Below are 25,332 nucleotides of genomic sequence, written 5' to 3'. Positions count from 1 at the left end.
GAAAGTCAAGTCGGAATCAATCAGAACACCAAGGTTTCGGACCTGGTCTTTGGTTTTTAAAGATAGATAGTCCAGGTGTTTACTAACAGCAATTCTGTTTCCTTTATTGCCAAAAACAATTGTATCTGTTTTGTTGCGATTTAGTTGAAGGAAATTTTGGCACATCCGGTTATTTATCTGATTTAGTGGCACAAATCCTCAATTGAACTGTAGTCATCTGGATACACTTTTGTGTGTCACCTGCATAGATACGGTAGTCAAAATAAAAATTTCGAAGAATTTTGAGAAAGAAACTTAGAAATTATTGTTTTGATACTGAAACTAAGCGAGGCTAATTGTTTCTTTACGGCTTTACGGGATCAAGATTTTTAGGGCTGATCACAGAGTTAAAAAAAAAAAAAAAACCTGATAGTCGATCACTGATATGATCACAAGATGGAGCAATGTGTCTATTTAAGTGACCTGTTCATTTACACCACAGGTGTCAAACACAAGGCCCGGGGGGGGCAGATCTGGACCGCGAAGGCAAATCATGTGTATCAACTTCCATGATTTTTGTTCAAATTTGAACCAAAATTTCAAACTCTCACATCATAAATGACGACGTTGAGATATTGCAAGCATTTTTGTGTTACAACAATAGTCGAAAAACCAATTACCTCTGATTTCTGATTCCAAAACTAGTTGATAAATTTAATGTGTAAATATGATGGGTCAATTAAAGATTTTCGTGGTTTTAAATCATAATGGCCCTCTGACAGAAACCGGAACTACAACGTGGCCCATGATAAAAACGAGTTTGACACCCCTGCCTTACACGAACGTCCTCTCCTGTCCTGAGCACCGGGGACCACCAATACATTTTTTCCCTCAATTTTCTTCTCATAATACCGCAATCGAGTAACGAGCGTATCCGGTCGCATTTGATTAAATTTGTGGAGCCGATCAATCGGCGAATTATGATATTAACGCTAACCGGCAGATCGCTTTATAATGCCAATAAAATAATATATCAAATTGGCATAAAGTCCAATAATAATAATTCCTACTAGAGATACAGTACTTCACTGTTGGCTGTGATGACGCATCCAAGTTTATTCAAACCAAGTACAGTGCACAAAAACTGTATAGAAAGCCATGTATAAAATATATAATTGTATATTGGGTAAATATTAGTGTTGGTTTAGGAATATTGATAGCGATAAGACAAAAGTTAGGTGCATGCTGGTAGTATATAAAATGGGTAACCACATGGCACCCGAGCACAAAACTGGTCAAACTTTAGTCCACGGTGTAACCCGCCTCCCATCCACAGTCAACCGGGACAAGTGCTGATGAGCGCAAGCGGCGTAGAAAATGAATGCATTACCAATTACAATAATATTCATATGAACTGCGAAACCACTGGACCTATCGATCACTTTTAGTCACGTCGATTGCTGCCCGGGTCGACACGGCGCTATTTATAAAAGTAGTTGGGTCGGAGTATGCGTGCCTGCTGCGTTTTGTGGTCATTTCAGGATAATTTCATTAGCGTCTGTGAGGCTCTTACATGGACCTTGGCAGAGATTTGCACTCTTCTAATGCCCTGCCGGTTACGTAACAAATCTTAGCCGAGAATGCTTCTCTTCCCCCCTGAGGTTGCAGCCTTTGCGTTCCATATATCATAGATTAATGTGGCTGACCATGCATGTGAAATACTTTTGGGACCTCTCCTGGATCTTATGCCATTTATTGCCAATGTTTCAAATGATGCAACCTGATGAATCGGATTTTGCTCTTAGTTCTAGGCCGTAACATGCATCCCGTGTCATTCAGAATGTCAGCGGCCATGTGGAACATGGCGAGTGGATAAATGAACTGATCTGCTATTTCTACTTGTCTACTGTCGACAATTACCAATTTTCAGGGGAGCTGCCATTTTCGCGAGTCACATGACGTACGTGGGCGTATTTCACGTGTACCGTGCTGTTCCAAAATCTCGATTACATTGTGCACAGCACTGATTTATCGGATTTATCCTCATCTGATGAAGAAATAGCAGTATCGGTTGATCGGGAAAACAGAGAAATACTTTCATACAGATTTCAACCTGTGGCTGCATTTAATGTTGAATATTCGGGTGGTTCTTCAGACGGAATGACGCGGTGTCTGACTACTCGGAGGCCCACGCGACATGAGTGCGTAAACAAAGCTCCCTGGGAGCTCCAGGCCAGCAGCCGCGGATGGTTCTTCAGACGGGAATGACGCGGAGTCTGACGAGCGACCTCCGGCGTCGGGCCCCGAGCCGAGTTTTCAGAGGGCGTCCAGGGTTAACGGCCTCCACCGCCTGAAAGCTCGGCTAAAGGCCTCCCCGGACATTGAAGCTCAGCTCACGGCCTGCCGCCGGAGCTCGTGGCCTGCCTTCGGTGGCGGTGGAGGTCTTTAGCCTAGCTTCGGCATCTGGGGCTAACGGCCTCCGCCGCCTGGAACCTCGGCTCTTCTCAAAACACTATTAAAATAGGGTATACATTACATGAGCTTTTGGGTACACTGTTTCACAAAGGGCCCCAAGATGAAGGGGTCCACAAGAGTCAACTGTGATATCAGTGACAAAACAACAGCGGTGCTTTGAACTCCACAAAGACTATGTGTCCATAGTCCGCCGCAGAGGTCTCGTTACAAGCTGTTCCTGACCGGTGGCTAGTTTGTGCCCCCGAGAGACAGCTGATATTGATCCATATCAACGACACATAGCTGAATACCAACACTGCAACGACAAGAACAGGTGCCAGGTGAGGCGATCCGGACTGGCGCTGATTTCAATGGAAATAGACATGTGAAGGTCTTTGGAGGTGCGAAACAGGTGTGCAAGCCACGACCTGCAAGCGCCACACTTCTGCTATTGACCAAAAGCTGTTGGCAACTCTTACACTCTTGCTTAACTCGGCTGCGGTTTTATCATTCTGATCATTTCAGGTTTTATTTTAATACCCTGCATTTAAAGTTGGTAATAAAAGTTATTTGACATATCAATTATTCAAGAAAAAGATGTATTTCCCCGATCCATCGTCCTGTTTTTTGTATATAGAGAGGGCTGAGTCGCCCGGGACCACCGAGGTCTCTAGATACGCCCCTGCCTGTTCCAATCCAAAATACGAAACAAAAAGTTTTTGCCCGTGCCCAGCACACAAACGCGGGTGGGTTGTTCGGCTCCCATGTTTCGCACCGAGGGCCAACTTCAGGCTTAAGGCTTACTTGTCAGGCGCGATCTGCTCCTGGATGGCCCCGAGTGAGTGCGGACCGTCGGCGCCCTGCACCAGCCGGCAGCTCGCCAGGTGCCGCTGGAAGCGTTCCTTCAGGCTGCCGTTCTCCTCGCACAAGTCGCACACTTGCCGCTCCAGCTCCTCGATCCGCGCCCGCTGCCTCTCCAGCAACTCTTGCTGCGTCTCGATGATCTTGTTGAGCTCCTGTAAATACTCCGCAGCCCTGCCGGGGTTCTCGGTGGCCGGGCTGTCCATGTCGTCGTGGCGCAGGAAGCGGCTCGCGTGGGGTTGAGCGACGCTCCAGGCACAGGGGGATGAGGGGGGGGGGGGGGGTGGGGGGGGCTTCAAGCGCGATGCTCGGGCGGGTTGTTGCGCCTTTTGCGCCTCGCCATTGCCGGTGACAGCGGAATTCCGAAGACGGGCTTTTCTTCTGTGCCTTCCCGGACGCCGAGCAGTCGGCCGCCGGTCACGTACGAGAGCGTCGACGTCACAAAGAGCGAGCGCAGACACGTGTGACGGCTTTCACACGGACGCTGTCACCGAGCTGCCGGAGGCTGACATGTTCGCTCCCACGCCGCCGCCGCCGCGACTTTCTGTAAACAGACGCCGGCTGTCGAGTGGGCGGAGTTTACAAGTTTTATGAATCTGACAGCAGGTCGCGTTGAGCGCATTATGGCTCAGGGCAGATTACACCGTGACCCACATCCCATGCGACGCACTAATATGCACTCTCATCTAAATCTATCTATCTATCTATCTATATCTATCTATCTATCTATCTATCTATCTATCTATCTATCTATCTATCTATCTATCTATCTATCTATCTATCTATCTATCTATCTATCTATCTATCTATCTATCTATCTATCTATCTATCTATCTATCTAATACAAATCAGCAGCGAAAAGACAGGGAGGCAAAGATTAGGAATTGCGAGATGAGTTTGCCGATGAAGTTTTATCTGTAATATTTTCTTTTGTGGTTGAACTGATACACTGTAAAATCTGCTGAATCAGCATTTGCTAGTTTAAATGCCCCGCTAAAACTACAACAGTCCCTAATGGCCCTTTGCGACCTGTCGATAATAGCCAATCAGATAGCCGCACTGACTTGACACGGCCCTGCCGCCATTGTTGTCCCACAAGCAATCCCAGTTGTCAGTAGTGTGCGCTTGGAAAAGTTAATATTACGAAAAAAATTGTCCTCAGATGCGCTTGGGGAACGTGCAATTTTGATGAAAGATATCTGGCTAGGTTACAAGGGGCCCGCTTGATTCATTTTCCAAAGCCTAAAACACAGTTGACGAACTGTCCACGATGGATTAAGGCTCGCGGAAGAGCGCAAGCACAACTAAATATGGACTATATCAACAACACAAGGCTGTACGTTCGAAGGTAAGTGATGGAGAAGTAACTTCTCTGAGTTTGATTGAATTTATTGTCAGTGCTTTATACATTGCAGAACAACTTTCACTTTGTTAATCACTGACCCGTTGAATGACGTGTGTCATGTTTTATGCCGAAGAGTCGGGTTAGTGATATGTAAATTCGCAATGTCATGCAAGAGAAATGTCTATTTGCCTATTCGTATCACATCGGACTTTTAAGACAGAGCACTGGGTTCAATTACGAGCCAAGTCAAATGAATACAACCCCCTCACGAATAAAGACTACGATGATATTACTCGTGATCTTTCCAAGTAAAAAGTACTCACCCTGCTTTACATGCGCAGTACGATTCCACTATTTTTTCCAGTTGGATTTCAATATGAAGTTTGTGAGCCGTCAAACTTTATTGCATCGATCGCCAACATTTCCCAATAACTCTGACATTGCTCTGTCCAAAAACTCAATTCCGTGTACGTATCCTTGCGTGAAATAGTTGAGACGTCTCCATAGAACTCTCTTGGACTAGTCTGACGCATTTGTGAAAAAAAAACATACCGCAATATTATCTGGAATACGCGATAGAGATTCGACATCAAACATGTTGTGTTCAATCTCCATTTTGTAAGCTTGTGGAACGTGGCTAAGGGGGCCGCAGCTTAAGATCGCCATCGGAAAGGTGCATTTTTCAGTTATGAATGTGACGTTTGAAAATCGTATGTTTCTATGTAAAATAGGCAGCATTCAGTGATTGGCATACAGTAACGTGTCAGCACGTGTGCGTCAAGTGAGAGCAAAGCCTGCGTGCAGAGTGTCAACCTCCCGCTGGGATTGTTGATCGCAAATGGCTGCACGGCAGAGCCAAATTTGATTGGGAAGATTTTTAATTCCATCTTCTGCAGCCGGGAAATATAGCTTTATGTCGTGGCCCTTGAAATAAAAAATATTTGACAGGCGATAATGAGATCTGTGTGCCAGGAAAGTCATGTTTTTGAATTTGTATCCTGAAAATTTAAATAAGCCCCAATCTGTTTTGCATATGCGGCATGTCTTTTATGACATAGAAGTGATTTAAAGAGTGTCTTGTTTGTATCATCTTGGACTTTTGACAAATCAAAAGCTTCAAAGCCCCCCCCAAAAAAAGAGGAAGAAAGGCTGTGGGCTTCAAATAACAGGATCATTTATAATAAAGAACTGAGACGTAAAGCTTTTGGAGAGAGCGGAGACCTTTTTAAGATGGCGAGGCAGCAGAATGTCAGACGTGCACCATCAGGAGTTTTAAAAAAGCTTCAAAGGCCTTTTATACGTGCCACAATATGATCCCGTTTTTCCCTCCCTCACGTGTGGCCTCGACATGCACACTTTTCATACTTCAGCAGCTGTCAAGACTGTGTCCGAGTGGTCTTGTGTTCCGAAGCCTTACGGGACAGCGGTCGTGGGGTTTATTTTAGCCAATAGTCTGGATGTTGGGGGATGTCAACCTTGCACACACAAAAAAAAAAACACTTTTATTTGTTCTTTCAGATAAGAGAAAAACAGCACACACAAACACACAACAAATGTTCCGTTCCAACTCGCTTCAGAGTGCCTGGATCAGGGGTGTCCAAACTACAGCCCAGGGGGCAATTAACGGCCTCATGTCCATTTTTCAGGCATTATACTAAAAATAACTTTTAACATCGCCCGTGGTCAAGTTGGACTTCTTGCAAGGGTGACAAATGGGATGTTTTTTGTTGTTGTTGTTGCAATTTTATGAAAAGATGCACAAGAACTAAAACAACATTCCATGATACTAATGAAGTAAACCCATCCATCCATTTTCTCCGCCGCTTATCCTCACAAGGGTCACAGGGAGTGCTGGAACCTATCCCAGCCGTCAACGGGCAGGAGGCGGGGCACACCCTGAACTGGTTGCCGACCAATCGCAGGCCACATGGAGACAAACGGCCGCACTCACAATCACACCTTGGGGCAATTTAGAGTGTCCAATTAATGTTGCATGTTTTTGGGATGTGGGAGGAAACAGGAGTGCCCAGAGGAAACCCAAGCAGGCACGGGGAGGACATGCTAACTCCACACAGGCGGGGGTCGCGATCGAACCGTAGCTATGTGATCAGGCTTCTGCTCAATGCAGGGGGGGGGGGGGGAATCCATTCATGTGCCATGCTGAGCTGCGCCCCTGCTGAAAAAAAAATCAATTGGTCTCACCCCCTTCCACAGAAATGTGTGACGCAGCGGTTTTTCCACGCTAACATATTGTAACGTCCTCGTACGTGGTCAAGGATGAACGACACAGTTGCTGATTTACTTCAGTCACTTCATTGCCGTGACCCCAGCCGGAATGCGCAGTCACACAAAAGCCGCCATCGGTTATAAGTCAGGCCCAAGCAGCCCACACGCAGACTCCCGGACTTCAAAGTCCCTGCGCCTTTCGTCTTTGCTGAGGTCACAACCGCACAATCAACAGGCGCCACACTTAAAAGGTTCTGATATTTACGCAGACCTTCATTTTTATGGAAGACATTTAATCAAATTGGAACTATTTACAAGTGGAGCCCTGATGCGAGTCGGGAAGCCGTCAACTTTGCCGATGCTACAACATACCGGGAATTGCTCCATGGGCAGAAAAAGAATGTCACGGTGGCCCTTTCCTCCCATCAGTTGCATTTATGTGCCCCCCCGAGGACAAAATGTGGACACCCCTGGCCAATGTTCCCTCTAATTTTTGACACAAATGCCGTGAGCGCCCCCTTTGACCACTGTGAGCAACATCAGACGTACGCACTGTGGTCAATCAGCGTCATCCATTGAAGTTGCGTGGCTCATTAAAAGGTTCAGATTACATTCCCATCAGATCATTTTTAAGAATAATATTGTATTTTTCCAAACTTACACTGAAAATGTCAAAAAAAAAAAAACATTACAATACAAATACCAAGCGAACTATTGACTATAAATTTAAAATGTCGCTTTCAACTTTGTTTCATTTTTTTTTTCAATGCACAATGATATCCCCGTCTGTTTTTCTTGATGTAAAACTGAATTATTGCTTGCAGAATATCTTTCGCAAAGCATGTTGAAAGCTGAATGATGCTCCCAGTTTTAGGGTTAGTGTTATGTTGCCTCCTATATTTAAAATACACATTTAGGTTTTTGGACAATGTATCGTCTGTGCTTTCATTCTCAATCAGGCTGTGCAAAGGTGGAATTTTAACATTACACACCATCTCATCCTGCACTTTCTACTTTGGCTTCAGAACAGATCTTTGTTTGTAATTTTGAGTGTACACCTTTAAAATGGAGGGGGGCGGTGTCAGGTAAACTAGGAAGTAGAGTGTGTGGCCCGGTGTGGCCAAGCAACAGCTCTTTGTGAGAGGCAGTGTCCTGGTGTGTTTAAAAAAAGATTTCAGGCTGTAGTTCACTGTGCAGCAAGTGCGCCAATGCGCAGTTGCGCAGCTTAGAGGGAACATTGCCCCTGGCCTTTATCATCCATCCATCCATTCAAAGAAGAAAGTGTCACTCAAAGTCTTATTAGCTTAAAGTGTCCTTGGCTGACGCCCGCAACTCTCTGCTTCTCTGCCTGTAAAAAAGGAAGACATCGCTGAGACACAAATGTATACATTTCCAATGCGTTTGTCATTTTACTCAACATTTACACAATCAAACCGTTCCCAGACCACTGGGAGAATCAAATCCCAACTTAACACCATTCCATGGATTTTCCCCGATCCATCCCCGAGCACCCAGGTGGAAGTGTCAAAATCAATGCCAGGTGAGATTTATTTTGAGAAATTGATAGTGTGTTTGCTCTTAAGAATCAATCCGGGAAGGTATTTGAGAGTTGGTGGAAGACGAGGCCCAACAGTGAAACGCCATTTTGCACACACACAAAAAAAAAAAAAAAAAAAAAGAGAACCTTTTTTTTGACAGGCTGGGGAAAAGTTGTGGACCAAGGAGCATCCTCTTAGGAAATGCGGCCATAATTATGGGCATGGTTTAGATATGCTCAACGTGACTGTATGTTTAGAAACAACTGCCCATCCCCAGAAAATAAAGTGATTGCTGTAGTTGGAATCTTGGTTGCAGAACCTGTTTTAAAAGAAATCAAAAATCAAGCACCGAAGGTTTTCACGCCCAAGTGTTGATCTCACCGGGCCCTAAATGATGCGACACAGAACATCTGCCCGCTGTTCTTCAGTTTCTCTTCTTTCCCTTCCAAACAACTTATATTAGGTGTTTTGTTTCAAAACGTACACTTTTGTAAAATAAATCTGCTAGATCATTTTCAGCAGAGAGGCTGAGAAAGAACATTGTAGACTCAAAGGGGAGACCTTTGCGCGCCACACAAACTGCAAACCACCTGGCATCATCCTAAGGAAGGGACTTCGCCATTTATGTCAAATCTCATTCAAAGATTATTTCTCTGATCCCCTTTCGGCTGGGATCTGGACCCGGTGGCCGCTCCTTGACGGGCTGACAGGTGGGCTTGATGCAAACCGTGGGCCTTAATAGAGGAAAATAAATTGAATGTCATTTCAGCTTTGCCGGGATGATTGCCTTAATGAGTCCGCGTTGTATTTACGTAGCCACGTGCCGCAAACACTAAATAGTCGTCATTTCAAAACGCTCACTTCCTCGCAAGTCATTTCAAAACGCTCACTTCCCCATTTGCATTTATTCACATTTGAACTGAGAAAGTAGTCGATCAAGACCAACCTCATGCAGCCGGCACCTCGGTGGGGAAATCCACCTCACCAGGTGCCCTGTATGCGTGGTTATTCAGTCCAGACTTACCGTAATTTCCCGCCAATAAGCCGCGACTTTTTTCACACGCTTTCAACTCGGCGGCTTATGCGGCGATGTGGATAATTTGTGCATTTTTTCCAAATGCCGCAAGGGGGTACTGGAGCGGAAAAGGGTAAGAGTGAGACCAGTGGAATATATGTGCCGAGGAATTGACTTTTACCGGTATGTATTTTTTAACCGGATCTGTTAGTGCTGCACTAGCGTTAGCGCTGTGCTAGTGTGTTGCTGCTGTGTTACTCCCGTGTCTCAGTGATTAAGGTATGTTGTTTTTTTTTTTTTTTTTTAACCATCTCTGTTAGTGCTGTGCTCCCGTGTTGGTACCGTGTAGTTGCTGCAGCTGTTTTTTTTTTTGTTTGTTTTTTTTAACCGGTATGTTTTTTATTTTTAAACCAGCCCTGTTCGTGCTACCGTGTTGTTGCTATGTTAAGCAAAGCTAAGGCATTAAAACTTTGAAAACTCTGTGTAACAGCTTTTTAAATATCTTGTTTCACTGTGTGTGGCTTATGTATATACCGAATGGTATTTCCTTTGCAAATGTACTGGGTGAGGCTTATAACCCGGTGCACTCTGTAGGCCGGAAATTACGGAACAAATATTACAACACGAAGAATACCCTTGGGCCTCCGCCATGGCTATACAAGCGCTACATGGCTGAAGTTCCGTATCAACCGCCCTCTAAAGCATGAGTTGATGCTTTTTTGGTTTCACACCTCCCACTGGGGAAAAGGGAAATACTGCAGAACAACATCGCCTGTGCATAAAATACAGTATTTTATATCAGATGTACATGCATGTCGAATTAAGTGTCCTAAGATAGCATTCATCGAATTGCCATTTACCAGAAGCTCTTAAGTCAATAAAAAGATCTAGAAAACCTAAAAATCATGAAATATACGCCATACGGTAAATATTTAGGTGTTTCCAGCAGCTCAAATTTGTGTGGCACTCGCTGACACGCAGGATGCTGCGGGCATACAAATGACTCCTGTGACTAGGACCCACCACAGTGGTCCAGAGCAGCGTCACAGGCTGCTGGGAGGTATTTGTTCGAGGGTCTCAGACCTTTTCAAAACCTTCAGGGAGACTGACAGAAAGACACCCCAGACAGCGAGATGACATTGAATCAATGTTGATCTTTCATCTGAACTGTCAGAATGGTGAATATCAATTTCTCAACGCCACACAAACGTTGAATCGTTGAACGGTCCCTGATATTGTTGTATACGGCATTAGAAGAACATTGATCTATGATGGGCTATTTGCCCCGGAAAATATGATCAAAAATGAGATGACGTACAACTGACTGAGCCGAGGAGGGAGGCGGAGTAATTCAATGGAAACGGAAACAGACCAGGCAGGCGACTTTACCGAGGACAGAAAAGTAGTTGAGCAGCCATGCTATTTGACATTAATTAAGACTTTTACATGAACAAGAAGTTTAGCTTTTAAGACTTTGTGAAGATAATTCCATGCATTGTTTTAAGACTTTTTAAAATTCTTTTTTACTAGGGTCAGGACATCTGAAAATCTTCCCGATAACCGATTGGAACTGAAGCTAATGCCCCAGTTCTTCCGGAATCGTTCAAATTTAAAAATTACGGTCCCCAGTTATCAATGCCTACACTCGCCCGACCCAAGAAGACCAAAACGGACAAAGACGTGTTTGTGTGTCTGCCCAACAGCCTTTGTGATCACAAGTGTGTCTTAAAGGTCAAGTGTCATGAAATGGATGATTTTGAGTATGTTAATAATGAAAAAAACAGCAGCTGGTATGGACCCATCTGTTTTTTTTTCCCCACCACAAAACACGATTTTGACGTTTACGGCTTTTTGTCACTCCTGCCATCAAAATCCTCTCGAGGGATTTGTCTTTGACAAGAAACAGGAAGTGACGGAGGCAGTAGCGCGCTCAAGCGGAGTCGTTTCTTTCTATTAGTTTTACCTGCGGGAGGATAGCTCGTTGTTCTTTCGTATTAGCTAAAATGCCGGCTCGTTGCATTGCTCGAACACTCGGGAAGATTGATTTGCTCTTCATACTTTTCCAAAAGATCTGTTTCGTTGTGAAAAATAGATTGTACGGGTGCAAAGGACGAGAGCTTCGTGGGTTCCAAATGACAAGTAGGTGTGTATACAGCTACTAAAAAAAAATAATAGTTGAGGGGAAGGGGGGGCGTAATCCATAAATCTGGGGTGCTAAATGTGTCGATGTGCACATCAGAAGGCTTCCGTGCAGCACCCGCTTAAGGACAGCCTCCGCAGGCCTTGTGAATCACCACCGGCCTTGTTGACAAGGCCGAGCCGGCCACTGGCCTTGTCGGCCAGGGTGGGTTTTCGCAGCGCCGGGCCGCGGTGGCTCATCTCTGCCACGGAAGTGGATTGGACGGGGAGGCGGTTTGGCCCCAGCTTCGTCGTCGCTCGCAGTCAGTGTTGTTTTTATCACCGCCGTGCAGAAATGGATCGGGCGGAGAGGTGGTTTGGCCGTGATCCGGATATCATCTAAATACGGCAAAAAAAAATTTGGGTAATATTGCCCCGGACACTTCACTCGATTGTGAGATGTTCTCTTCTTCGAAAAGAGCTTCCGTGTCTGAAGGGGCGTGTTCGTCTCCCACAGTACAGTCCACCTCACATTTTCAATGGGGAATGGCCGGAGTGACGGCACGGACAGTAAATGCAGCCAATATGGCGACCACTTGGATGTCGTCGAATGAGACATCCACAACTTTGCGCTCTTATTTATTTTTTTGTGTAGATATTGAAGTGAATAATGTCAAATGCATTTTTCATTTCAATATTTATTTTAGAATGTTTATAGGAATGACACTTGACTTTTAACTTTTTCTAAATTTTAAAAATTAATGAACAGTTGCCTCTGTGCAACACTTCAAAAAAGATAATGTTGTGCAAAGGAGGCTTTCACGATGCGTAGAATTTGGAATTACCACCTCCCGCTTCCAGCCTCAGCCTGCATCATGCGGAAAATTCATTGAAGTTAATTGGGTGAGTGAAACAATAAAATACGTCTAAGCCAACAATGAGGCAGCTAACAAGGCAAACTGTGGGTTGCACTTTGGCACTGATGACTTTTAACATTTAAGTTTTCAGTGCGAAAGCCGACGACGAGGGTGAAAAAAAAGCTAAGCATTGAACTTCACCAAAGGTCAAATTAGCAACTTTACATCACATTGACTTGTGACGACAATTAAATGTTGCCATTCATCCTTCTGTCCGTCCATCCATCCTCTGAGCCGCTTATCCTCACGAGGGTCGTGGGAGTGCTGAAGCCCTCAACTGGTTGCCATCCAATTGCAGAGCACATAAAAACAAACAAAAAAACAAACATTTGAACTCATAGTCACAACTAAAGACAATTTAGAGTCTCCAAATAATGCACGTTTTTAGGATGAAACCCGAGTGGCCGGAGAAAACCCACGCAGGCACGGGGAGAACATGCATACTCCACAAAGCGGGGCCAGAATTTGAACCTCGTTCTCAGAACTGTGAGGTAGATGCTTTAACCAGTCATCCATTGTACTGCTACAGACCATACCATAGAATTCAAGTGGCAAACAGTTTTTCCTCATCATTTTGTTTTTAACTCCTCAAATGCAGATGAGCTCTGCCTCCCCTGCATGCATTTCAGTCAATCTGCTTCGCCTCATTAGTAAATGAGAGGAAGAAGAAAAAAAAAAAAAAAAGAGTGAGGTGATGAACCAAATGGGGCATTCGCTTACTGAACCGAAATAGTCATCTGATTTTCAAAAACTGTTCCATCCCAAGTGGCACGGTAGAGCAACTGGTTGGATCGTCTGCCTCACAATTATGATGACAAGGGTTTTGGATCCAAAATAGTCATTAGATATTTTCAAAGGTTGATGTGAGGTATACAGTACATACGCATATCTTCTTCTTATCCTTTCAGCTTGTCCCATTAGGGGTCGCCACAGCGTCTTTTTCCATCTTAGCCTATCTCCTTCATCTTTCTCTCTGACCCCAACTGCCCTCATGTCTTCCCTCACAATATCCATCAACCTTTTCCTTGGTCTTCCTGTCGCTCTTTTGCTTGGCAGCTCCATCCTCATCACTCTTCTACCAATATACTCACTCTCTCGCCTCTTGACATGTCCAAACCATCGAAGTCTGCTCTCTCGAATCTTGTCTCCAAAACATCCAACTTTGGCTGTCCCTCTAATGAGTTTATTTCTAATCCTATCCAACGTGCTCACTCCAAGCGAGAGCCTGAACATCTTCATTTCTGCTACCTCCAGTTCTGCTTCCTGTTGTTTCTTCAGTGCCACCGTCTCTAATCGGTACATCATGGCCGGCCTCACCACTGTTTTATAGACTTTGCCCTTCAACCTAGCGGAGACTCTTCAGTCTCATAGAACACCAGACACCTTCCGCCAACTGTTCCCCCCCGCTTGGACCAGTTTCTTCACTTCTTTACCACACTCTCCATTGCTCTGGATTGTTGACCCCAAGTATTTGAAGCCGTCCACCCTTATCTCTTCTCCCTGGAGCTTCACTCCTCGTCCTCCGCCCCTCTCATTCCTGCACAAATATTCTATTTTGCTTCGGCTAATCTTCATTCCTCCCCTTTCCAGTGCGTACCTCCATCTTTCTAACTGTTCCTCCACCTGTTCCCATCTTTCACTGCAGATCACAGTATCATCTGCGAACATTATGGTCCAAAGGGAATTCCAGTCTAACCTCATCTGTCAGCCTATCCATTACTACCCCAAACAGGTAGGGGCTCAGGGCGGATCCCTGATGGTGTCCAATCTCCACCTTAAATTCTACGGCACATCTCGCCGCTGTTCTGCTGTCCTCATACATGTCCTGTACTATTCTAACATATTTCTCCGCCCACAGTAAATGCACATATATATCTACATAAACGTTGGTGACACACACCCACATTCCCACCAAAGGGGAATTTCGTCTCTTCAATCAACCTAGCATGCATGTTTTGGGGATGTGGGAGGAAATCCAGAGTACCTGTAGAAAACCTGGCAGAGGCACGGGGGGGAAAAAAAAATGCAAACTTCACACAGGTGATGCCGGATGTGAACCTGGGTCCTCAGAACTGTGAGGCCAATGTGCTAACCAGTTGTCCACCGTTCCACCAGACATTTTACCGAACGCCCATAAAATAGACAGGAAGCACAAAATTAATTCTCGTGATGTTTCATTGATGAATTGTCATTGATTGTCTCATTTGTGAATCTAGGACAGTATGCAAACTTAACTCACTTTTTTCTACCCTTTGATGTATCAACCTTGACAAGACAACGGCTGAATTTGAATTATCACTTTTATTTCAACAGCCATATTTACACAAGTAAAAGTGAGGCGGAAGGGAAAAACAACGGCATTGTTATGTTCCAGGAGCTGCTTCGGCACAACAATAATGTATAGCGCATACGCTATTTCGCCTATAGGAAAACAGAAATTCAACATCATTCACAGTTGAAATTTCCACAACAGAATCAAAACCTTTCACGGAAATCAGTCTTTTTGTCAACATTTCAAACAGTGATACTGTGTTCTCAGGACCAGAAGCAGGTCAAAAACACAAGACAGTCACATTTTTTTTTTCTTTTGCAATGAAGCAACGTCAGATGCTTGACATCTGTTGTGGTTTCACATTAATGAACTAAACAGAAGCTGCGCACGTCATGGCTCGAACCAATGGAAGTATCCCAAATGTCAAAACTTAAAAGGGACCTAATGATGCACATTTTAAGGATTTGTTAACACAGTAGGCGGCCTTCAGTTGACAGTTTAGCATACAGTAATTTGTTTAAGCTACATTTCCTCTTCTTTTCAAGTCTTTTTTTTGGTGGCACAAACAGAACGTGGTTCCTGCAGAGTTTACATGTAAATCGCCAAAATATGCAGTCAAAGTCAAACAATATATAAGGTAATTGAGCACAAATAAGAAACGTGGTCATAGGGCTGGCTAAAAAGGGTTTTCCCATTAACAATGGAGTGGTCTTGTATAACAGGATACAGCAAACGTCAGCCCAAGGACATTCAGCAATAGAAACTTTGTTCCTCACACACGCGCACACACAAGCAGATATTTAAAGCCCTTTGTACGTCGTGTACCAATATTAAAAATGCAACGATTTTGCACTCAAATCCCACAGCTTTCGTTCGTCAGGGGATGAAGTACATTCAGTGGTGACCCGCTGCGGGACAAGAGGGACCATGGTGAGGGTTTCATCAGGACATGTAGTCCGGGGAATAAAGACGCAACCTGGGGCTACTGTTTGGTTCCACCCTGGGTATGGAGTGGTTGTAGGAATCTGGGGCTGTAAAAGAGCCACGGAGAGTATTAGTGAAATCAAAAGGTAATTAGAATATTATTATTATTACGATTAATAGATATAGAAGATTGCGACTCAATTAAAGGCTTTAAAAGTGGGTGGGGAAACCTAGACAAATTCATACTGTTGTAAGAAAAAGTGTAGACCCCTTCAAATAACATGGATTCATGTATAAATTGGTCATAAAATGGGATCTGATGTGCATCAAACAAACTAACGCTACATAGGATGACTGTGCGCTTGGAGTTATCTTTACAGGACGACAGGAATGTCCTGTATTTTCTCCATTTATAGTATCTGCGAGCAACAGTATGGTTTCATGCTGAGAAAGAGTACCACAGACGCATTATTTGCCTTGAGGATGTTAATTGAAAAGTACAGAGAAGGTCAGGTAGAGCTACATTGTGTCTTTGTGGCTCTAGAGAAAGCCGATGACAGAGTACCAAGAGAGGAACTTCGGTACTGCATGCGCAAGTCTGGTGTGGTGGAGAAATGTGTTAGAGTAGTACAGGACATGAATGAGGGCAGCAGAACAGCGGTGAGATGTGCTGTAGGTGTGACAGAAGAATTTAAGGTTGAGGTGGGACTGCATCAGGCTACCACGCTGAGCCCGTTCCTGTTTGCGGTAGTAATGGATAGGCTGACAGATGAGGTTAGACTGGAATCCCTTTGGACCATGATGTATGCAGATGATATTGTGATGTGCAGTGAAGGAGGGAGCAGGTGGAGGAACAGTTAGAAAGATGGAGTCATGCACTGGAAAGGAGAGGAATCAAGATTGGCAAGTAAAACAGAATTATGAATGAGAAGTGTGCAGGGGGAAGTGTGAGACTACAGGGAGAAGAGATAGCGAGGGTGGACGACTTCAAATATTTAGGGTCAACGATGCAGAGCAATGGAGAGTGTGGTCAGGAAATGAAGAAATGGGTCCAAGTGGGGTGGAACAGTTGGCGGAAGGTTTCTGGTGTCCTATGTGACAGACGAGTTTCTGCTAGGATGAAGGGCAAAGTTTATAAAACAGTGGTGAGGCCGGCCACGATGTACGAATTAGAGACGGTGGCACTGAAGAAACAACAGGAAGCAGAAATGAAGATGTTGAGGTTTTTGCTTGGAGTGAACATGTTGGATAGGATTAGAAATGAGCTCATTAGAGGGACAGCCAAAGTTGGATGTTTCGGAGACAAGGTTCAAGGCAGACTTCGATGGTTTGGGCATGTCCAGAGACGAGAGAGTGTGTATATTGGTAGAAGGGTGCTGAGGATGGAGCTGCCAGGCAAAGGAGCGAGAGGAAGACCAAAGGTTGATGGATGGATGTGCGTGAGGACATGAGGACAATGGGTGTTCGAGAGGAAGATGCACAAGATAGGCTTAGATGGAAAAAGATGACACGCTGTGGCGACCCCTAACGGGACAAGCTGAAAGGAAAAGAAGATGGTTTTCTCCATTTATAGAGTGCCTGTCTTACAATGGAATAATCAAGATCAAAGCTTTAAAAGATATGTACAGTGCCGCCAGAATACAGTACTTTCTGATGGCACTCATACAGACATATGGAACACACTTTCATACAATGTGATCTGACCTTCATCCAAGTAATAGTCTGCTGAAAATGTTTTTAGTGTTTGTTATTATGGGATATGTTGTTGATTTAAAAAAATATACTTTAATCAGCTTTGGAATAAGTCTGTAACAGCAAAAAATGGAAAAAGTGAAGGGATGTCGATCCTTTTTTTATTTATTTATTTTTTAATGGGGAAAAAAGCAGAGGCTCCAGCAGCGTGGAACATCTTGTAGGATAAGATGAGCTCAAGGCCCTCAAAGTGTTTTAAAAGTAAATTAAAAGGGTTGGAGGATGATCCATGAGGTAAATGCTTTCATGGCTGTTCTTTTGAGATTTCACTAGATATGCTGATGTGTCTTATATGTGTATTTTTTCATTATTTATGTCTGTCTGTATGTTGCTTTCATAGTTACTTGTCTTAGATCAGGACACTTATAAAAGATTTTTTATCTCAGTGAGGCTTTCTTTGCTAGATAAATTTCAAATAAACTGTGGCACTTTCCATCTTTACACAATTTGTTGTTGGTGTTCTGAGTACTTTGGACAAGGCATTGTTAATCTTAACAAGAAAACTTGGAACTGTTGTGTGTGTTTTACAGGACAGGGCAGCTTTCACTAACAGCAATAAAAAGATGAGAACAGAATTGTCTCATATTAGTTGAAGCAGACGGATCACGTTTTATGACCAATTTATGCAGAAATGCATGCAATTGTGTTCGTGTTTTGTTTCCCCAAACATTAATTTGTGACAGAAAGCATAACTGAATCTGTGTCCTACCAGAGATTGGTGGAGGCGTCCTGTGGATGAAAGAAGCGGGGTATGTTTGCGGTTTGGGAGATAACACCGTGTGGAGAACTGGAGGAGACAAAATATGACAGTAGTGAAGACTGAGCACCAGAAACGGCTCCTTGAAACGATAAACCTGAACACGCAATGCACCCCAGTGGAAATCATCCAATCATTAAAAGAGATACAATGTGTACTATACATCTACCACACGAATACATTGCTGAACACGGTAGTCCATCCCTAAACTTACCATTTTAAAATGTGATAACGTTTCCTTAACATTTTGTTTCGCAAGTGAATTACTTTAACCTCGCATTTCCAAAATAAAAGAGACGACCTCTCCATGATTCACACAAGTGGCTATTTGGCTTTCTTTGTGGCACATAACGGAAAAAAAAAAAGCTACAAATTGAAGAACTGCCGCAACTTGAATTCTCAAGTGGTGTTATTATGAATGATGATGATTATGTATAAACTGACCCATGCTCTGCACACAAACGGTTATTATAATATACAGTATTATTTATTGATGTATTACAATGAAGACATAACTATAGCAACAACGAGCACCCTACCGATGAAGACAATGGCTGTACCAGCCAGCAGGGCGAAAAAGGTGAACAGCATCATCTGGTAAGAGTTTGGAAGCGGGACGCCCCCTTCCATGTGAAGTGGTGAAGAAGCTGGTTTGAGAGAGAACGGGATGAAATCACAGTCTGTCTAAATGGAATATCTACAAAAAGTACAAATCATTAATTACAGCAACAAGTAGCAAAAGTGCTTCTGCACAGCCGTGAAATCTGAAGCTACAGTAGTGCTCAAAATAATAGCAGTCCAATGTGACTTACCATATTTACACATGTTTCTAGATATTTTTTTTTATTGCTACATGTCAAATAAGTTACCATTAGTTGCAGTAGATTCTCAAGAGAACCAACATGACCCAGCATTCATGATTTTGTACTCATTCTTAAGGTTGTGCTATCTGTTGAAAGGGATGTGTTAAAAAAAAAAAAAGCGCTTTGGCAGGTCATCAGTTTTGTGAAAAACAGGTGTGACCAGGTGGTCCCCGTTTAAAGATGAAACCAGCAATGAGTGAAAACCTTGTCAACACCTACAGAAAACATTTGACCTCTGTTACTGGCAACAAATGGTATCTGATAAAGTATTGAGATCAAACTTTACAATGATCAGTTATTTTTCTTCTTCTTTTTTTTTTTTGCTTTTCTGGATTTTTTTCCCCCTCATTTAGTCTCTGACACGTGAAGTATTTCATCCATCGATCTTCCAAACTGCTTATCCTCATAAGGGTCGCAAAAGTGCTGAATCTATGGTGAAAATCACTCTTACCATTTTTTTTTTTTTACTACACTGTAGCTTTCCCATGTCTTGTGCATACTGTACAGTCAAGAAAGGATGTACAATTGATGTACTTTCATTTTGTAACATTTAAAAAACATTTATTGTGATTTATAAGATACGGCAGGGTCAAGTCGCACAGCGTTCTTTACAGTAGGTACACCATATTGACTGTCCGGCACCCCTTTCACTTCCATGGTAAACCATCATTCATCATTCTCTCTTTCTCTGGGATAAAGTGAATATAAAGAGTTTCATCCATCCATTTTCTGACATGCTTATCCTCACAAGGGTCATGGGAGTGTTGTAGCCTATCCCAGCTATCTAGGACAGGAGGCGGGGTACACTCTGAACTGGTTGACAGCCAATCGCAGGGCACATAGAAACAAACAAGCATTCGGACTCACAATCAGACCTACGGGAAATTTATAGTCTCCAATGAATGCATGTTTTTGGGATGTGGGAGGAAACATAAGTGCCGCAGAAAACGCAATCGGGCACTTGAAGAAGATGCAAACTCCACACAGGTGGGTCAGGATTTGAATGCCAGTCCTCAGAACTATGAGACAGACGCTCTAACCGGTCTATGCACCGTGAGGAATACCTGGGAATTTAGATATTTCATGACGACCCTGTGAAACCTGCTGCAAACTGTTTGGTAAAACGCTTCTGACGTAAACACGGTATTACATTTAACATAATAATGGGTGCTGCAAAAAGCTTCAATAGCAGCTTGTCACTCAGATTCAATACAAGCAGCAGGGAAGCCCAAGCATGTTGTCTATGCAATTCTTTTCAGAATTTGCTTCTGTGGATCATTTAGTAATGAAAATAAATTGAGCTATTGTTCTGATTTAAACAAGAGACTGCCTCATTGTGTGATTTGCCATTAACCCACAGGGGAGATCTGACCTTGCAAGCTTACGCTGGGATCAGCCACGTGTATCAAAGTGACCGGGATGATGAGACTCTGACCCGAGGAGGCACTGCTGATGGTAATAGAAGCAGAGCCAGCTGCTCGGAGGTCCACAGCCCTGATAGTGTACTTTGAGGGACTCGGGAAGCCGCTATGTGCCTCCATCTCTTGAATACCAATAATGGGAGAACTGGAGACCACCTAAAGGACAGAAAAGATATTTCACTACTTATTTTTTTTCCCCCTTACACAGAACAACTCATCATTATACAGTAGGTATCAAAAATGTCCCTGACCTCCATGTCTGCCAGGGCAGAAGCTGGACCGAAGATTGTGAGCTCCGCTGATGGGTGCAGGTTTGAGAGCATCAACTCAGTCAGGTCAGTGTAGAGGCCAGGTTCTATTGGCAGTCTGGCACTGACCTGCTCCCCAGAGAAGGAGCTGCCCTCCAGGCCAGCCTTCACCAGCAGGTTGGTCATGGACATGCTCAGAACTCTGCTCAGCTGGTCTGGCATTGGCTGCAAGGTCATGGAACACGTGTACAAGCCTGTGGCATGGAGACAAAAGTAAACAGGTGGCCGACAGTGACACCATGATGAGAAAGAACTTGTATTTGTGTAAAAGCAACTGTTCTTGACGTGAACAAATTATACATATGAACAGCCTGCAAAATGACACACGTACACACACAAAAAAGTCTGGCCAATATATTGCTCATGGAGGGAAAATTAATTTTCCCCCAATACATTAATTAGAAAGTCAGAGTTCCCAATTTCTCGTCTAAACTAATTTCGGAATTTGTTGGTTAAAAAGGTGATTTTAGTGACGTGGTTGGGTCTATTATGACCGCAGTTGGAATTAGCAGCATGGGTTCAGCCTTGACCATGTAGTGGATTCCCTCAGGAGTCCAAAACACAATGAAACAAGTTTTCTGGCATGAGGGAGCCTCTTCAGCTCAATACATCAACTTTGCACTCTTTATGGGTGCTCTTAAATACACTCTTTGGGCCACACAGATATTGATTATAGCCTGCAAACAGTGTTAACCTGGCCCCCCTGCATACAGAGTACGTCCAGGTTTGGTCCAAGACAACCATGTTGGCAGGACCACGATGGAAAAGCTATCAAACACAATATGACCGGAGGAGAATTGTGATACACAACCTAATGAAAATACCCAGCTCATAAGATACCCCCTGTGGAGCACGAACTTTCCCCAGAGGAAAATAAATCTCGAAAAGACATACCAATGCTTGGATCAAAGATGGTGTGCGTTTTAAAGACACTGCTTGCAGGGAAATCGACGGCATCACTAGTAAAGCTGAGGTGGCAGCTGACAGAGGTCTCTGGCTGCAGTTGCACAATGGCTTCCGTCTGGATAGACGAGCAGGTTCCTGCAGGGTACAATGACACCGACGTTAGCTTTGGGCTACAATAAACACCCCAGTTATTCGTTATTACGTCAAGAATGCAAAAGTGGAAGGAGCTGTGCAGAAGCAAGATTGAGTTATTCAAAATACGTCTCTGTTAAATGTATCATGAATATAAACTTAAAGATTAAAGTTTTTCACTTGAAAACGTTTGAGGCTCAAAAGTGGGGTGCAGGTTTTTATATGAACAGTCAGCCATGCTTATGTTCAGTTACTCAGCTGAGCAGATGGCCTTTAAGGATGAAGTGAAATTTAATGAAGGAAAAGCAAAATAAATAAATAAATAAATAAATAATTGCTCAAATAACTTCAAATTTTAAGTTCAATCATTAGTTATCGGGACTAAGAAGATGCTCTCATATAAAGCCAGAGGACAGTAACTCATACCATGAATACATTCAGTTGAGCCTGGGACATCATTAGACACGGGTTAAACATTTGTACTTAGGACAAGATTAACAAATCGTTAAAAAAAAGAAAAATCATACATTGTGATTTCTGGATTTGTCTTTTTAGACCAGTGCGTCGATCGCGATGGACTGGTCGATCGTGAGCAGTTTTGGTCGATTGCGACGGCGTGCCCCGAGGGAAAAAAAAAAAAAAAAAAAAAAACAAGCTGTTTTTTTCCGACCTCAAGCTCACCGCGCATGTGCAAACGACGACAGTACAGGAAAACACTCTGGTCGCCAAGTTCCCCCCCATTTTAAGCCTTTGCCTAAGAAATCTTATCAAACATGAGTATGTATACCGACCCTTCCCACCCCCCACGTTGATCGCGAGAGGCTGGCTGCTTGAAAAGTAGATCTTGTGGTAAAAAAGTCTGGTCACCCCTGTTTTAGATTATCTCTCTCACAGTGGACATGCACCTACAATGAAAATTTCATATCCCTCCATGATTTCTAAGTGGGAGAACTTCCAATATAGCAGGGTGTTCAAATACTTATTGTTTTCACTGTAACTTGTCCAGAGGCACTCAAGATTGAATGCTTCTGTAACTGGTCCCAGGTTCAATTCGGCGAGTATAGACGTTCAATTTTTAGGTAGTGTGATTTTGTGATTGTCATTATGTGTAGTGACAAAAGACCGACTACATTTGAGTCAGTTCAGTACCGATGAGGTTGGTTCCTTGTCCTCTGGTTGTGAGAAGAACTTCAGTCTGCTTGCCAATTCTGACTGGTAAGGCCTGTGCCATTGCAGCTGTCTTTGTAGCCGATTCCACAACAATCTAAAATTCGGGGGACATAACAAACACAATTTGCATGTTTAGAGCATGAATCAAGTAAATCAGAACATTTCCATTTTGGTCAAGTACCGTCTGAGATGAAATTCAAATAACTATCGTTAATTACACATAAAACAAGATATAACCCTAACCCTAATTGTGGCAGGTGATGACAGACACACTAAACTATTTTACTTATAATTGTGTGGTAAATTGTTCAGGGTTGATTAAAGGGGCACACAACGCCAGAAATAATCAAAATCTGAGAAGAAAACGGCGGGAGAGTGAAAAAGCCACCTGGAGTTTAATATGCATAATTACAACAGCTATTTGATCAGCTCAATCATCAAAACCAAGACTGCTCGGAGTCAAATATGCAAATAAAACAGCAGTATGTTCACTTTAATTGGGAGCTCCTTCAAAACAAAATATTGTACCTCTCTGTATGTTTTCAAAACACCAGGTATTTCATAGTAAACCGTAGCTGCCCCATAGTCTCTGGCTACAGCTGCACCAGTTTTGGAGTCCACCTGAAGCACAGCATTGGCCGAGGAGCTCCAAGTACCGCGGCCTCCTGCAGAAAAGACTCGATTTCAAACTTGTGCAAGATGACGAAAACTGCCCAAATGATTTTACATATTTCCGTCCTCCCGAGAGTCTCACCATCTTGACTGACCAACTGAGCAGTGAAGCAAACGACGTCACCCACCACCAGCATCTGGGCCTCTCCTGGCTGGATGGCGTGCTCCACAGGAAGCGGAATGTAGTCTGCCGCGACAGTGTTTTCACTGTCATGCACAGACAGCAGTGTGAGGCCTGCGTTGAGGGTCCTGACTGTCAAGGTATGATTAAAAGGCCCAGGCCCGACCTGCACCAGATCATCCCTGACGGTCAGGAGCAAAACAACAATTAAGAAATTAATTGCATATACCTTCAAATTTTGTGGCGCTTGTCCTGTTTGTTTGTTTTTGGATGAACTGTTGATTGACATTTTACACACACAAAAAAATCCATTAATACAAGGTAGATAAAGCAAATACAGCTGTGTTTATACGAGCCATTGTGATTGCTGTATGATTCAACAACGTTAATCTCGGAAAATAGTAAATATACTGATTTAGACACATACAATAGGTGCAGAAAGTATTCAGACCCCCTTAAATTTGTCGGTTATATTGCAGCCATGTGCGAAGATCATTTTAGTACACCCAGCACCCCATATTGACAGAAAAAAACAGTTGAGATCTTTGCAGATTTATTGAAAAAGAAAAACTAAAATATTTCAAATCCATAAATATTCTGACCGTTTGCTCAGAATTTATTAGAAGCCTCCCTTTTGAGCTAATACAGCCATTGTTGGGAATGATGCAGCAGGCTTTTCACATCTTTCTAGTACTTTCTCCCATCTCTTGACTGTATCTCTGGAGCTCAGCCACAGTGATGTTTGGGTTCTTGTTTATCCTGCTCACACACTGCCTCTTCTCCCCCAATTTCACAGATTGGCCATCCAGACAGCTCTGGGAAGGCTTCTGGTCATCCCAAACATCTTCCATTTAAGGATTATGGAGGCCACTATGCTCTTAGGAACCTCAACTGCAGGAGATTTTTTTTTTTTTTTTGTAACCTTAGCTAGATCTATGCCTTGCCACAATTATCTCTCTGAGCTCTTCAGGCAGTTCCTTCGACCTAAAGATTCACGTGTTTTTTTTTTTTTTTTTTTACAAACACTAAGCTGTAAGGTCTTCTACAGACAGGCGTGTGGCGTTCCTAATCAAGTCCAGTCAGTATAATCAAACATGGCTGGACTCCAATGAAGGTCTCGAACTATGTCCCGGATGATCAGTAGAAAAACGACAACACCGGAGTTAAAAATGAGTGTCACAGCAAAGGGTCTGAACATTGATGGTTGTGTGATTTTTCAGTTTTTCTTTTTTAACAAATCTGCAAAACTTTCAACAATTGTTTTTGTCAATGTGGGGGCTTGGTGTACAGTAACCAGGGAAAAAAATGAAATGATTACAGCAAATACCTGCAAAATGAGTTACATTTTTACCTGCTGCACCCAACATATGCACCCAATGGAATTCCCAAAGAGGACAGTTGACCAAATGCTGTGCCATGTAAAAATAACTGAAAAATAAAAAAAGGCAGTTTCAATTTTTCTTGTATTCTTTCACAAAAAATATCCAACCATAGATATTTTTTTGTGAAAGAATACAATGAGGAATGAGACAAGCCTCCAACTAACAAGCATCTTGTTTAGGACAAACTTCTCCCAGTTGA

General features: G+C 43.3%; 2 protein-coding genes across 6 annotated transcripts in view; both read right to left on the bottom strand.

Annotated features, from left to right (window-relative positions):
* Window positions 1–3,909, bottom strand: part of LOC133512678 (IQ motif and SEC7 domain-containing protein 1-like) — a 143,197-nt gene extending 139,288 nt beyond the window's left edge. For 2 of the 4 annotated variants that reach the window (XM_061842516.1, XM_061842519.1), the window contains exon 1: window positions 3,238–3,904. In XM_061842516.1, the coding sequence (XP_061698500.1) occupies window positions 3,238–3,500 (263 nt within the window). In that variant the 5' untranslated portion in view covers window positions 3,501–3,904. Of the gene's footprint in view, window positions 1–3,237 lie in introns of all 4 variants that reach the window. The other 2 variants (XM_061842543.1, XM_061842551.1) reach the window with 2 other exon arrangements.
* A 10,826-nt stretch (window positions 3,910–14,735) lies between these two features.
* The window catches only part of nup210 (nucleoporin 210), a 51,397-nt gene continuing 40,800 nt past the window's right edge, over window positions 14,736–25,332 (bottom strand). For both annotated transcript variants that reach the window (XM_061842503.1, XM_061842497.1), the window contains 9 exons: window positions 23,713–23,933; window positions 23,487–23,623; window positions 22,938–23,052; window positions 21,645–21,791; window positions 20,694–20,944; window positions 20,394–20,598; window positions 18,698–18,805; window positions 18,111–18,188; window positions 14,736–15,756 (listed from right to left, as the gene is read on the bottom strand). In XM_061842503.1, coding sequence (XP_061698487.1) covers window positions 15,668–15,756; window positions 18,111–18,188; window positions 18,698–18,805; window positions 20,394–20,598; window positions 20,694–20,944; window positions 21,645–21,791; window positions 22,938–23,052; window positions 23,487–23,623; window positions 23,713–23,933 — 1,351 coding nt within the window. In that variant the 3' untranslated portion in view covers window positions 14,736–15,667. The remainder of the gene's footprint in view (window positions 15,757–18,110; window positions 18,189–18,697; window positions 18,806–20,393; window positions 20,599–20,693; window positions 20,945–21,644; window positions 21,792–22,937; window positions 23,053–23,486; window positions 23,624–23,712; window positions 23,934–25,332) is intronic.

Source organism: Syngnathoides biaculeatus, chromosome 2 (genome assembly GCF_019802595.1).
Source record: "Syngnathoides biaculeatus isolate LvHL_M chromosome 2, ASM1980259v1, whole genome shotgun sequence".
NCBI lineage: Eukaryota > Metazoa > Chordata > Actinopteri > Syngnathiformes > Syngnathidae > Syngnathoides > Syngnathoides biaculeatus.
The sequence above is the reverse complement of the archived record's forward strand: the minus strand, read 5'-3'. Positions and strand labels throughout refer to the sequence as shown.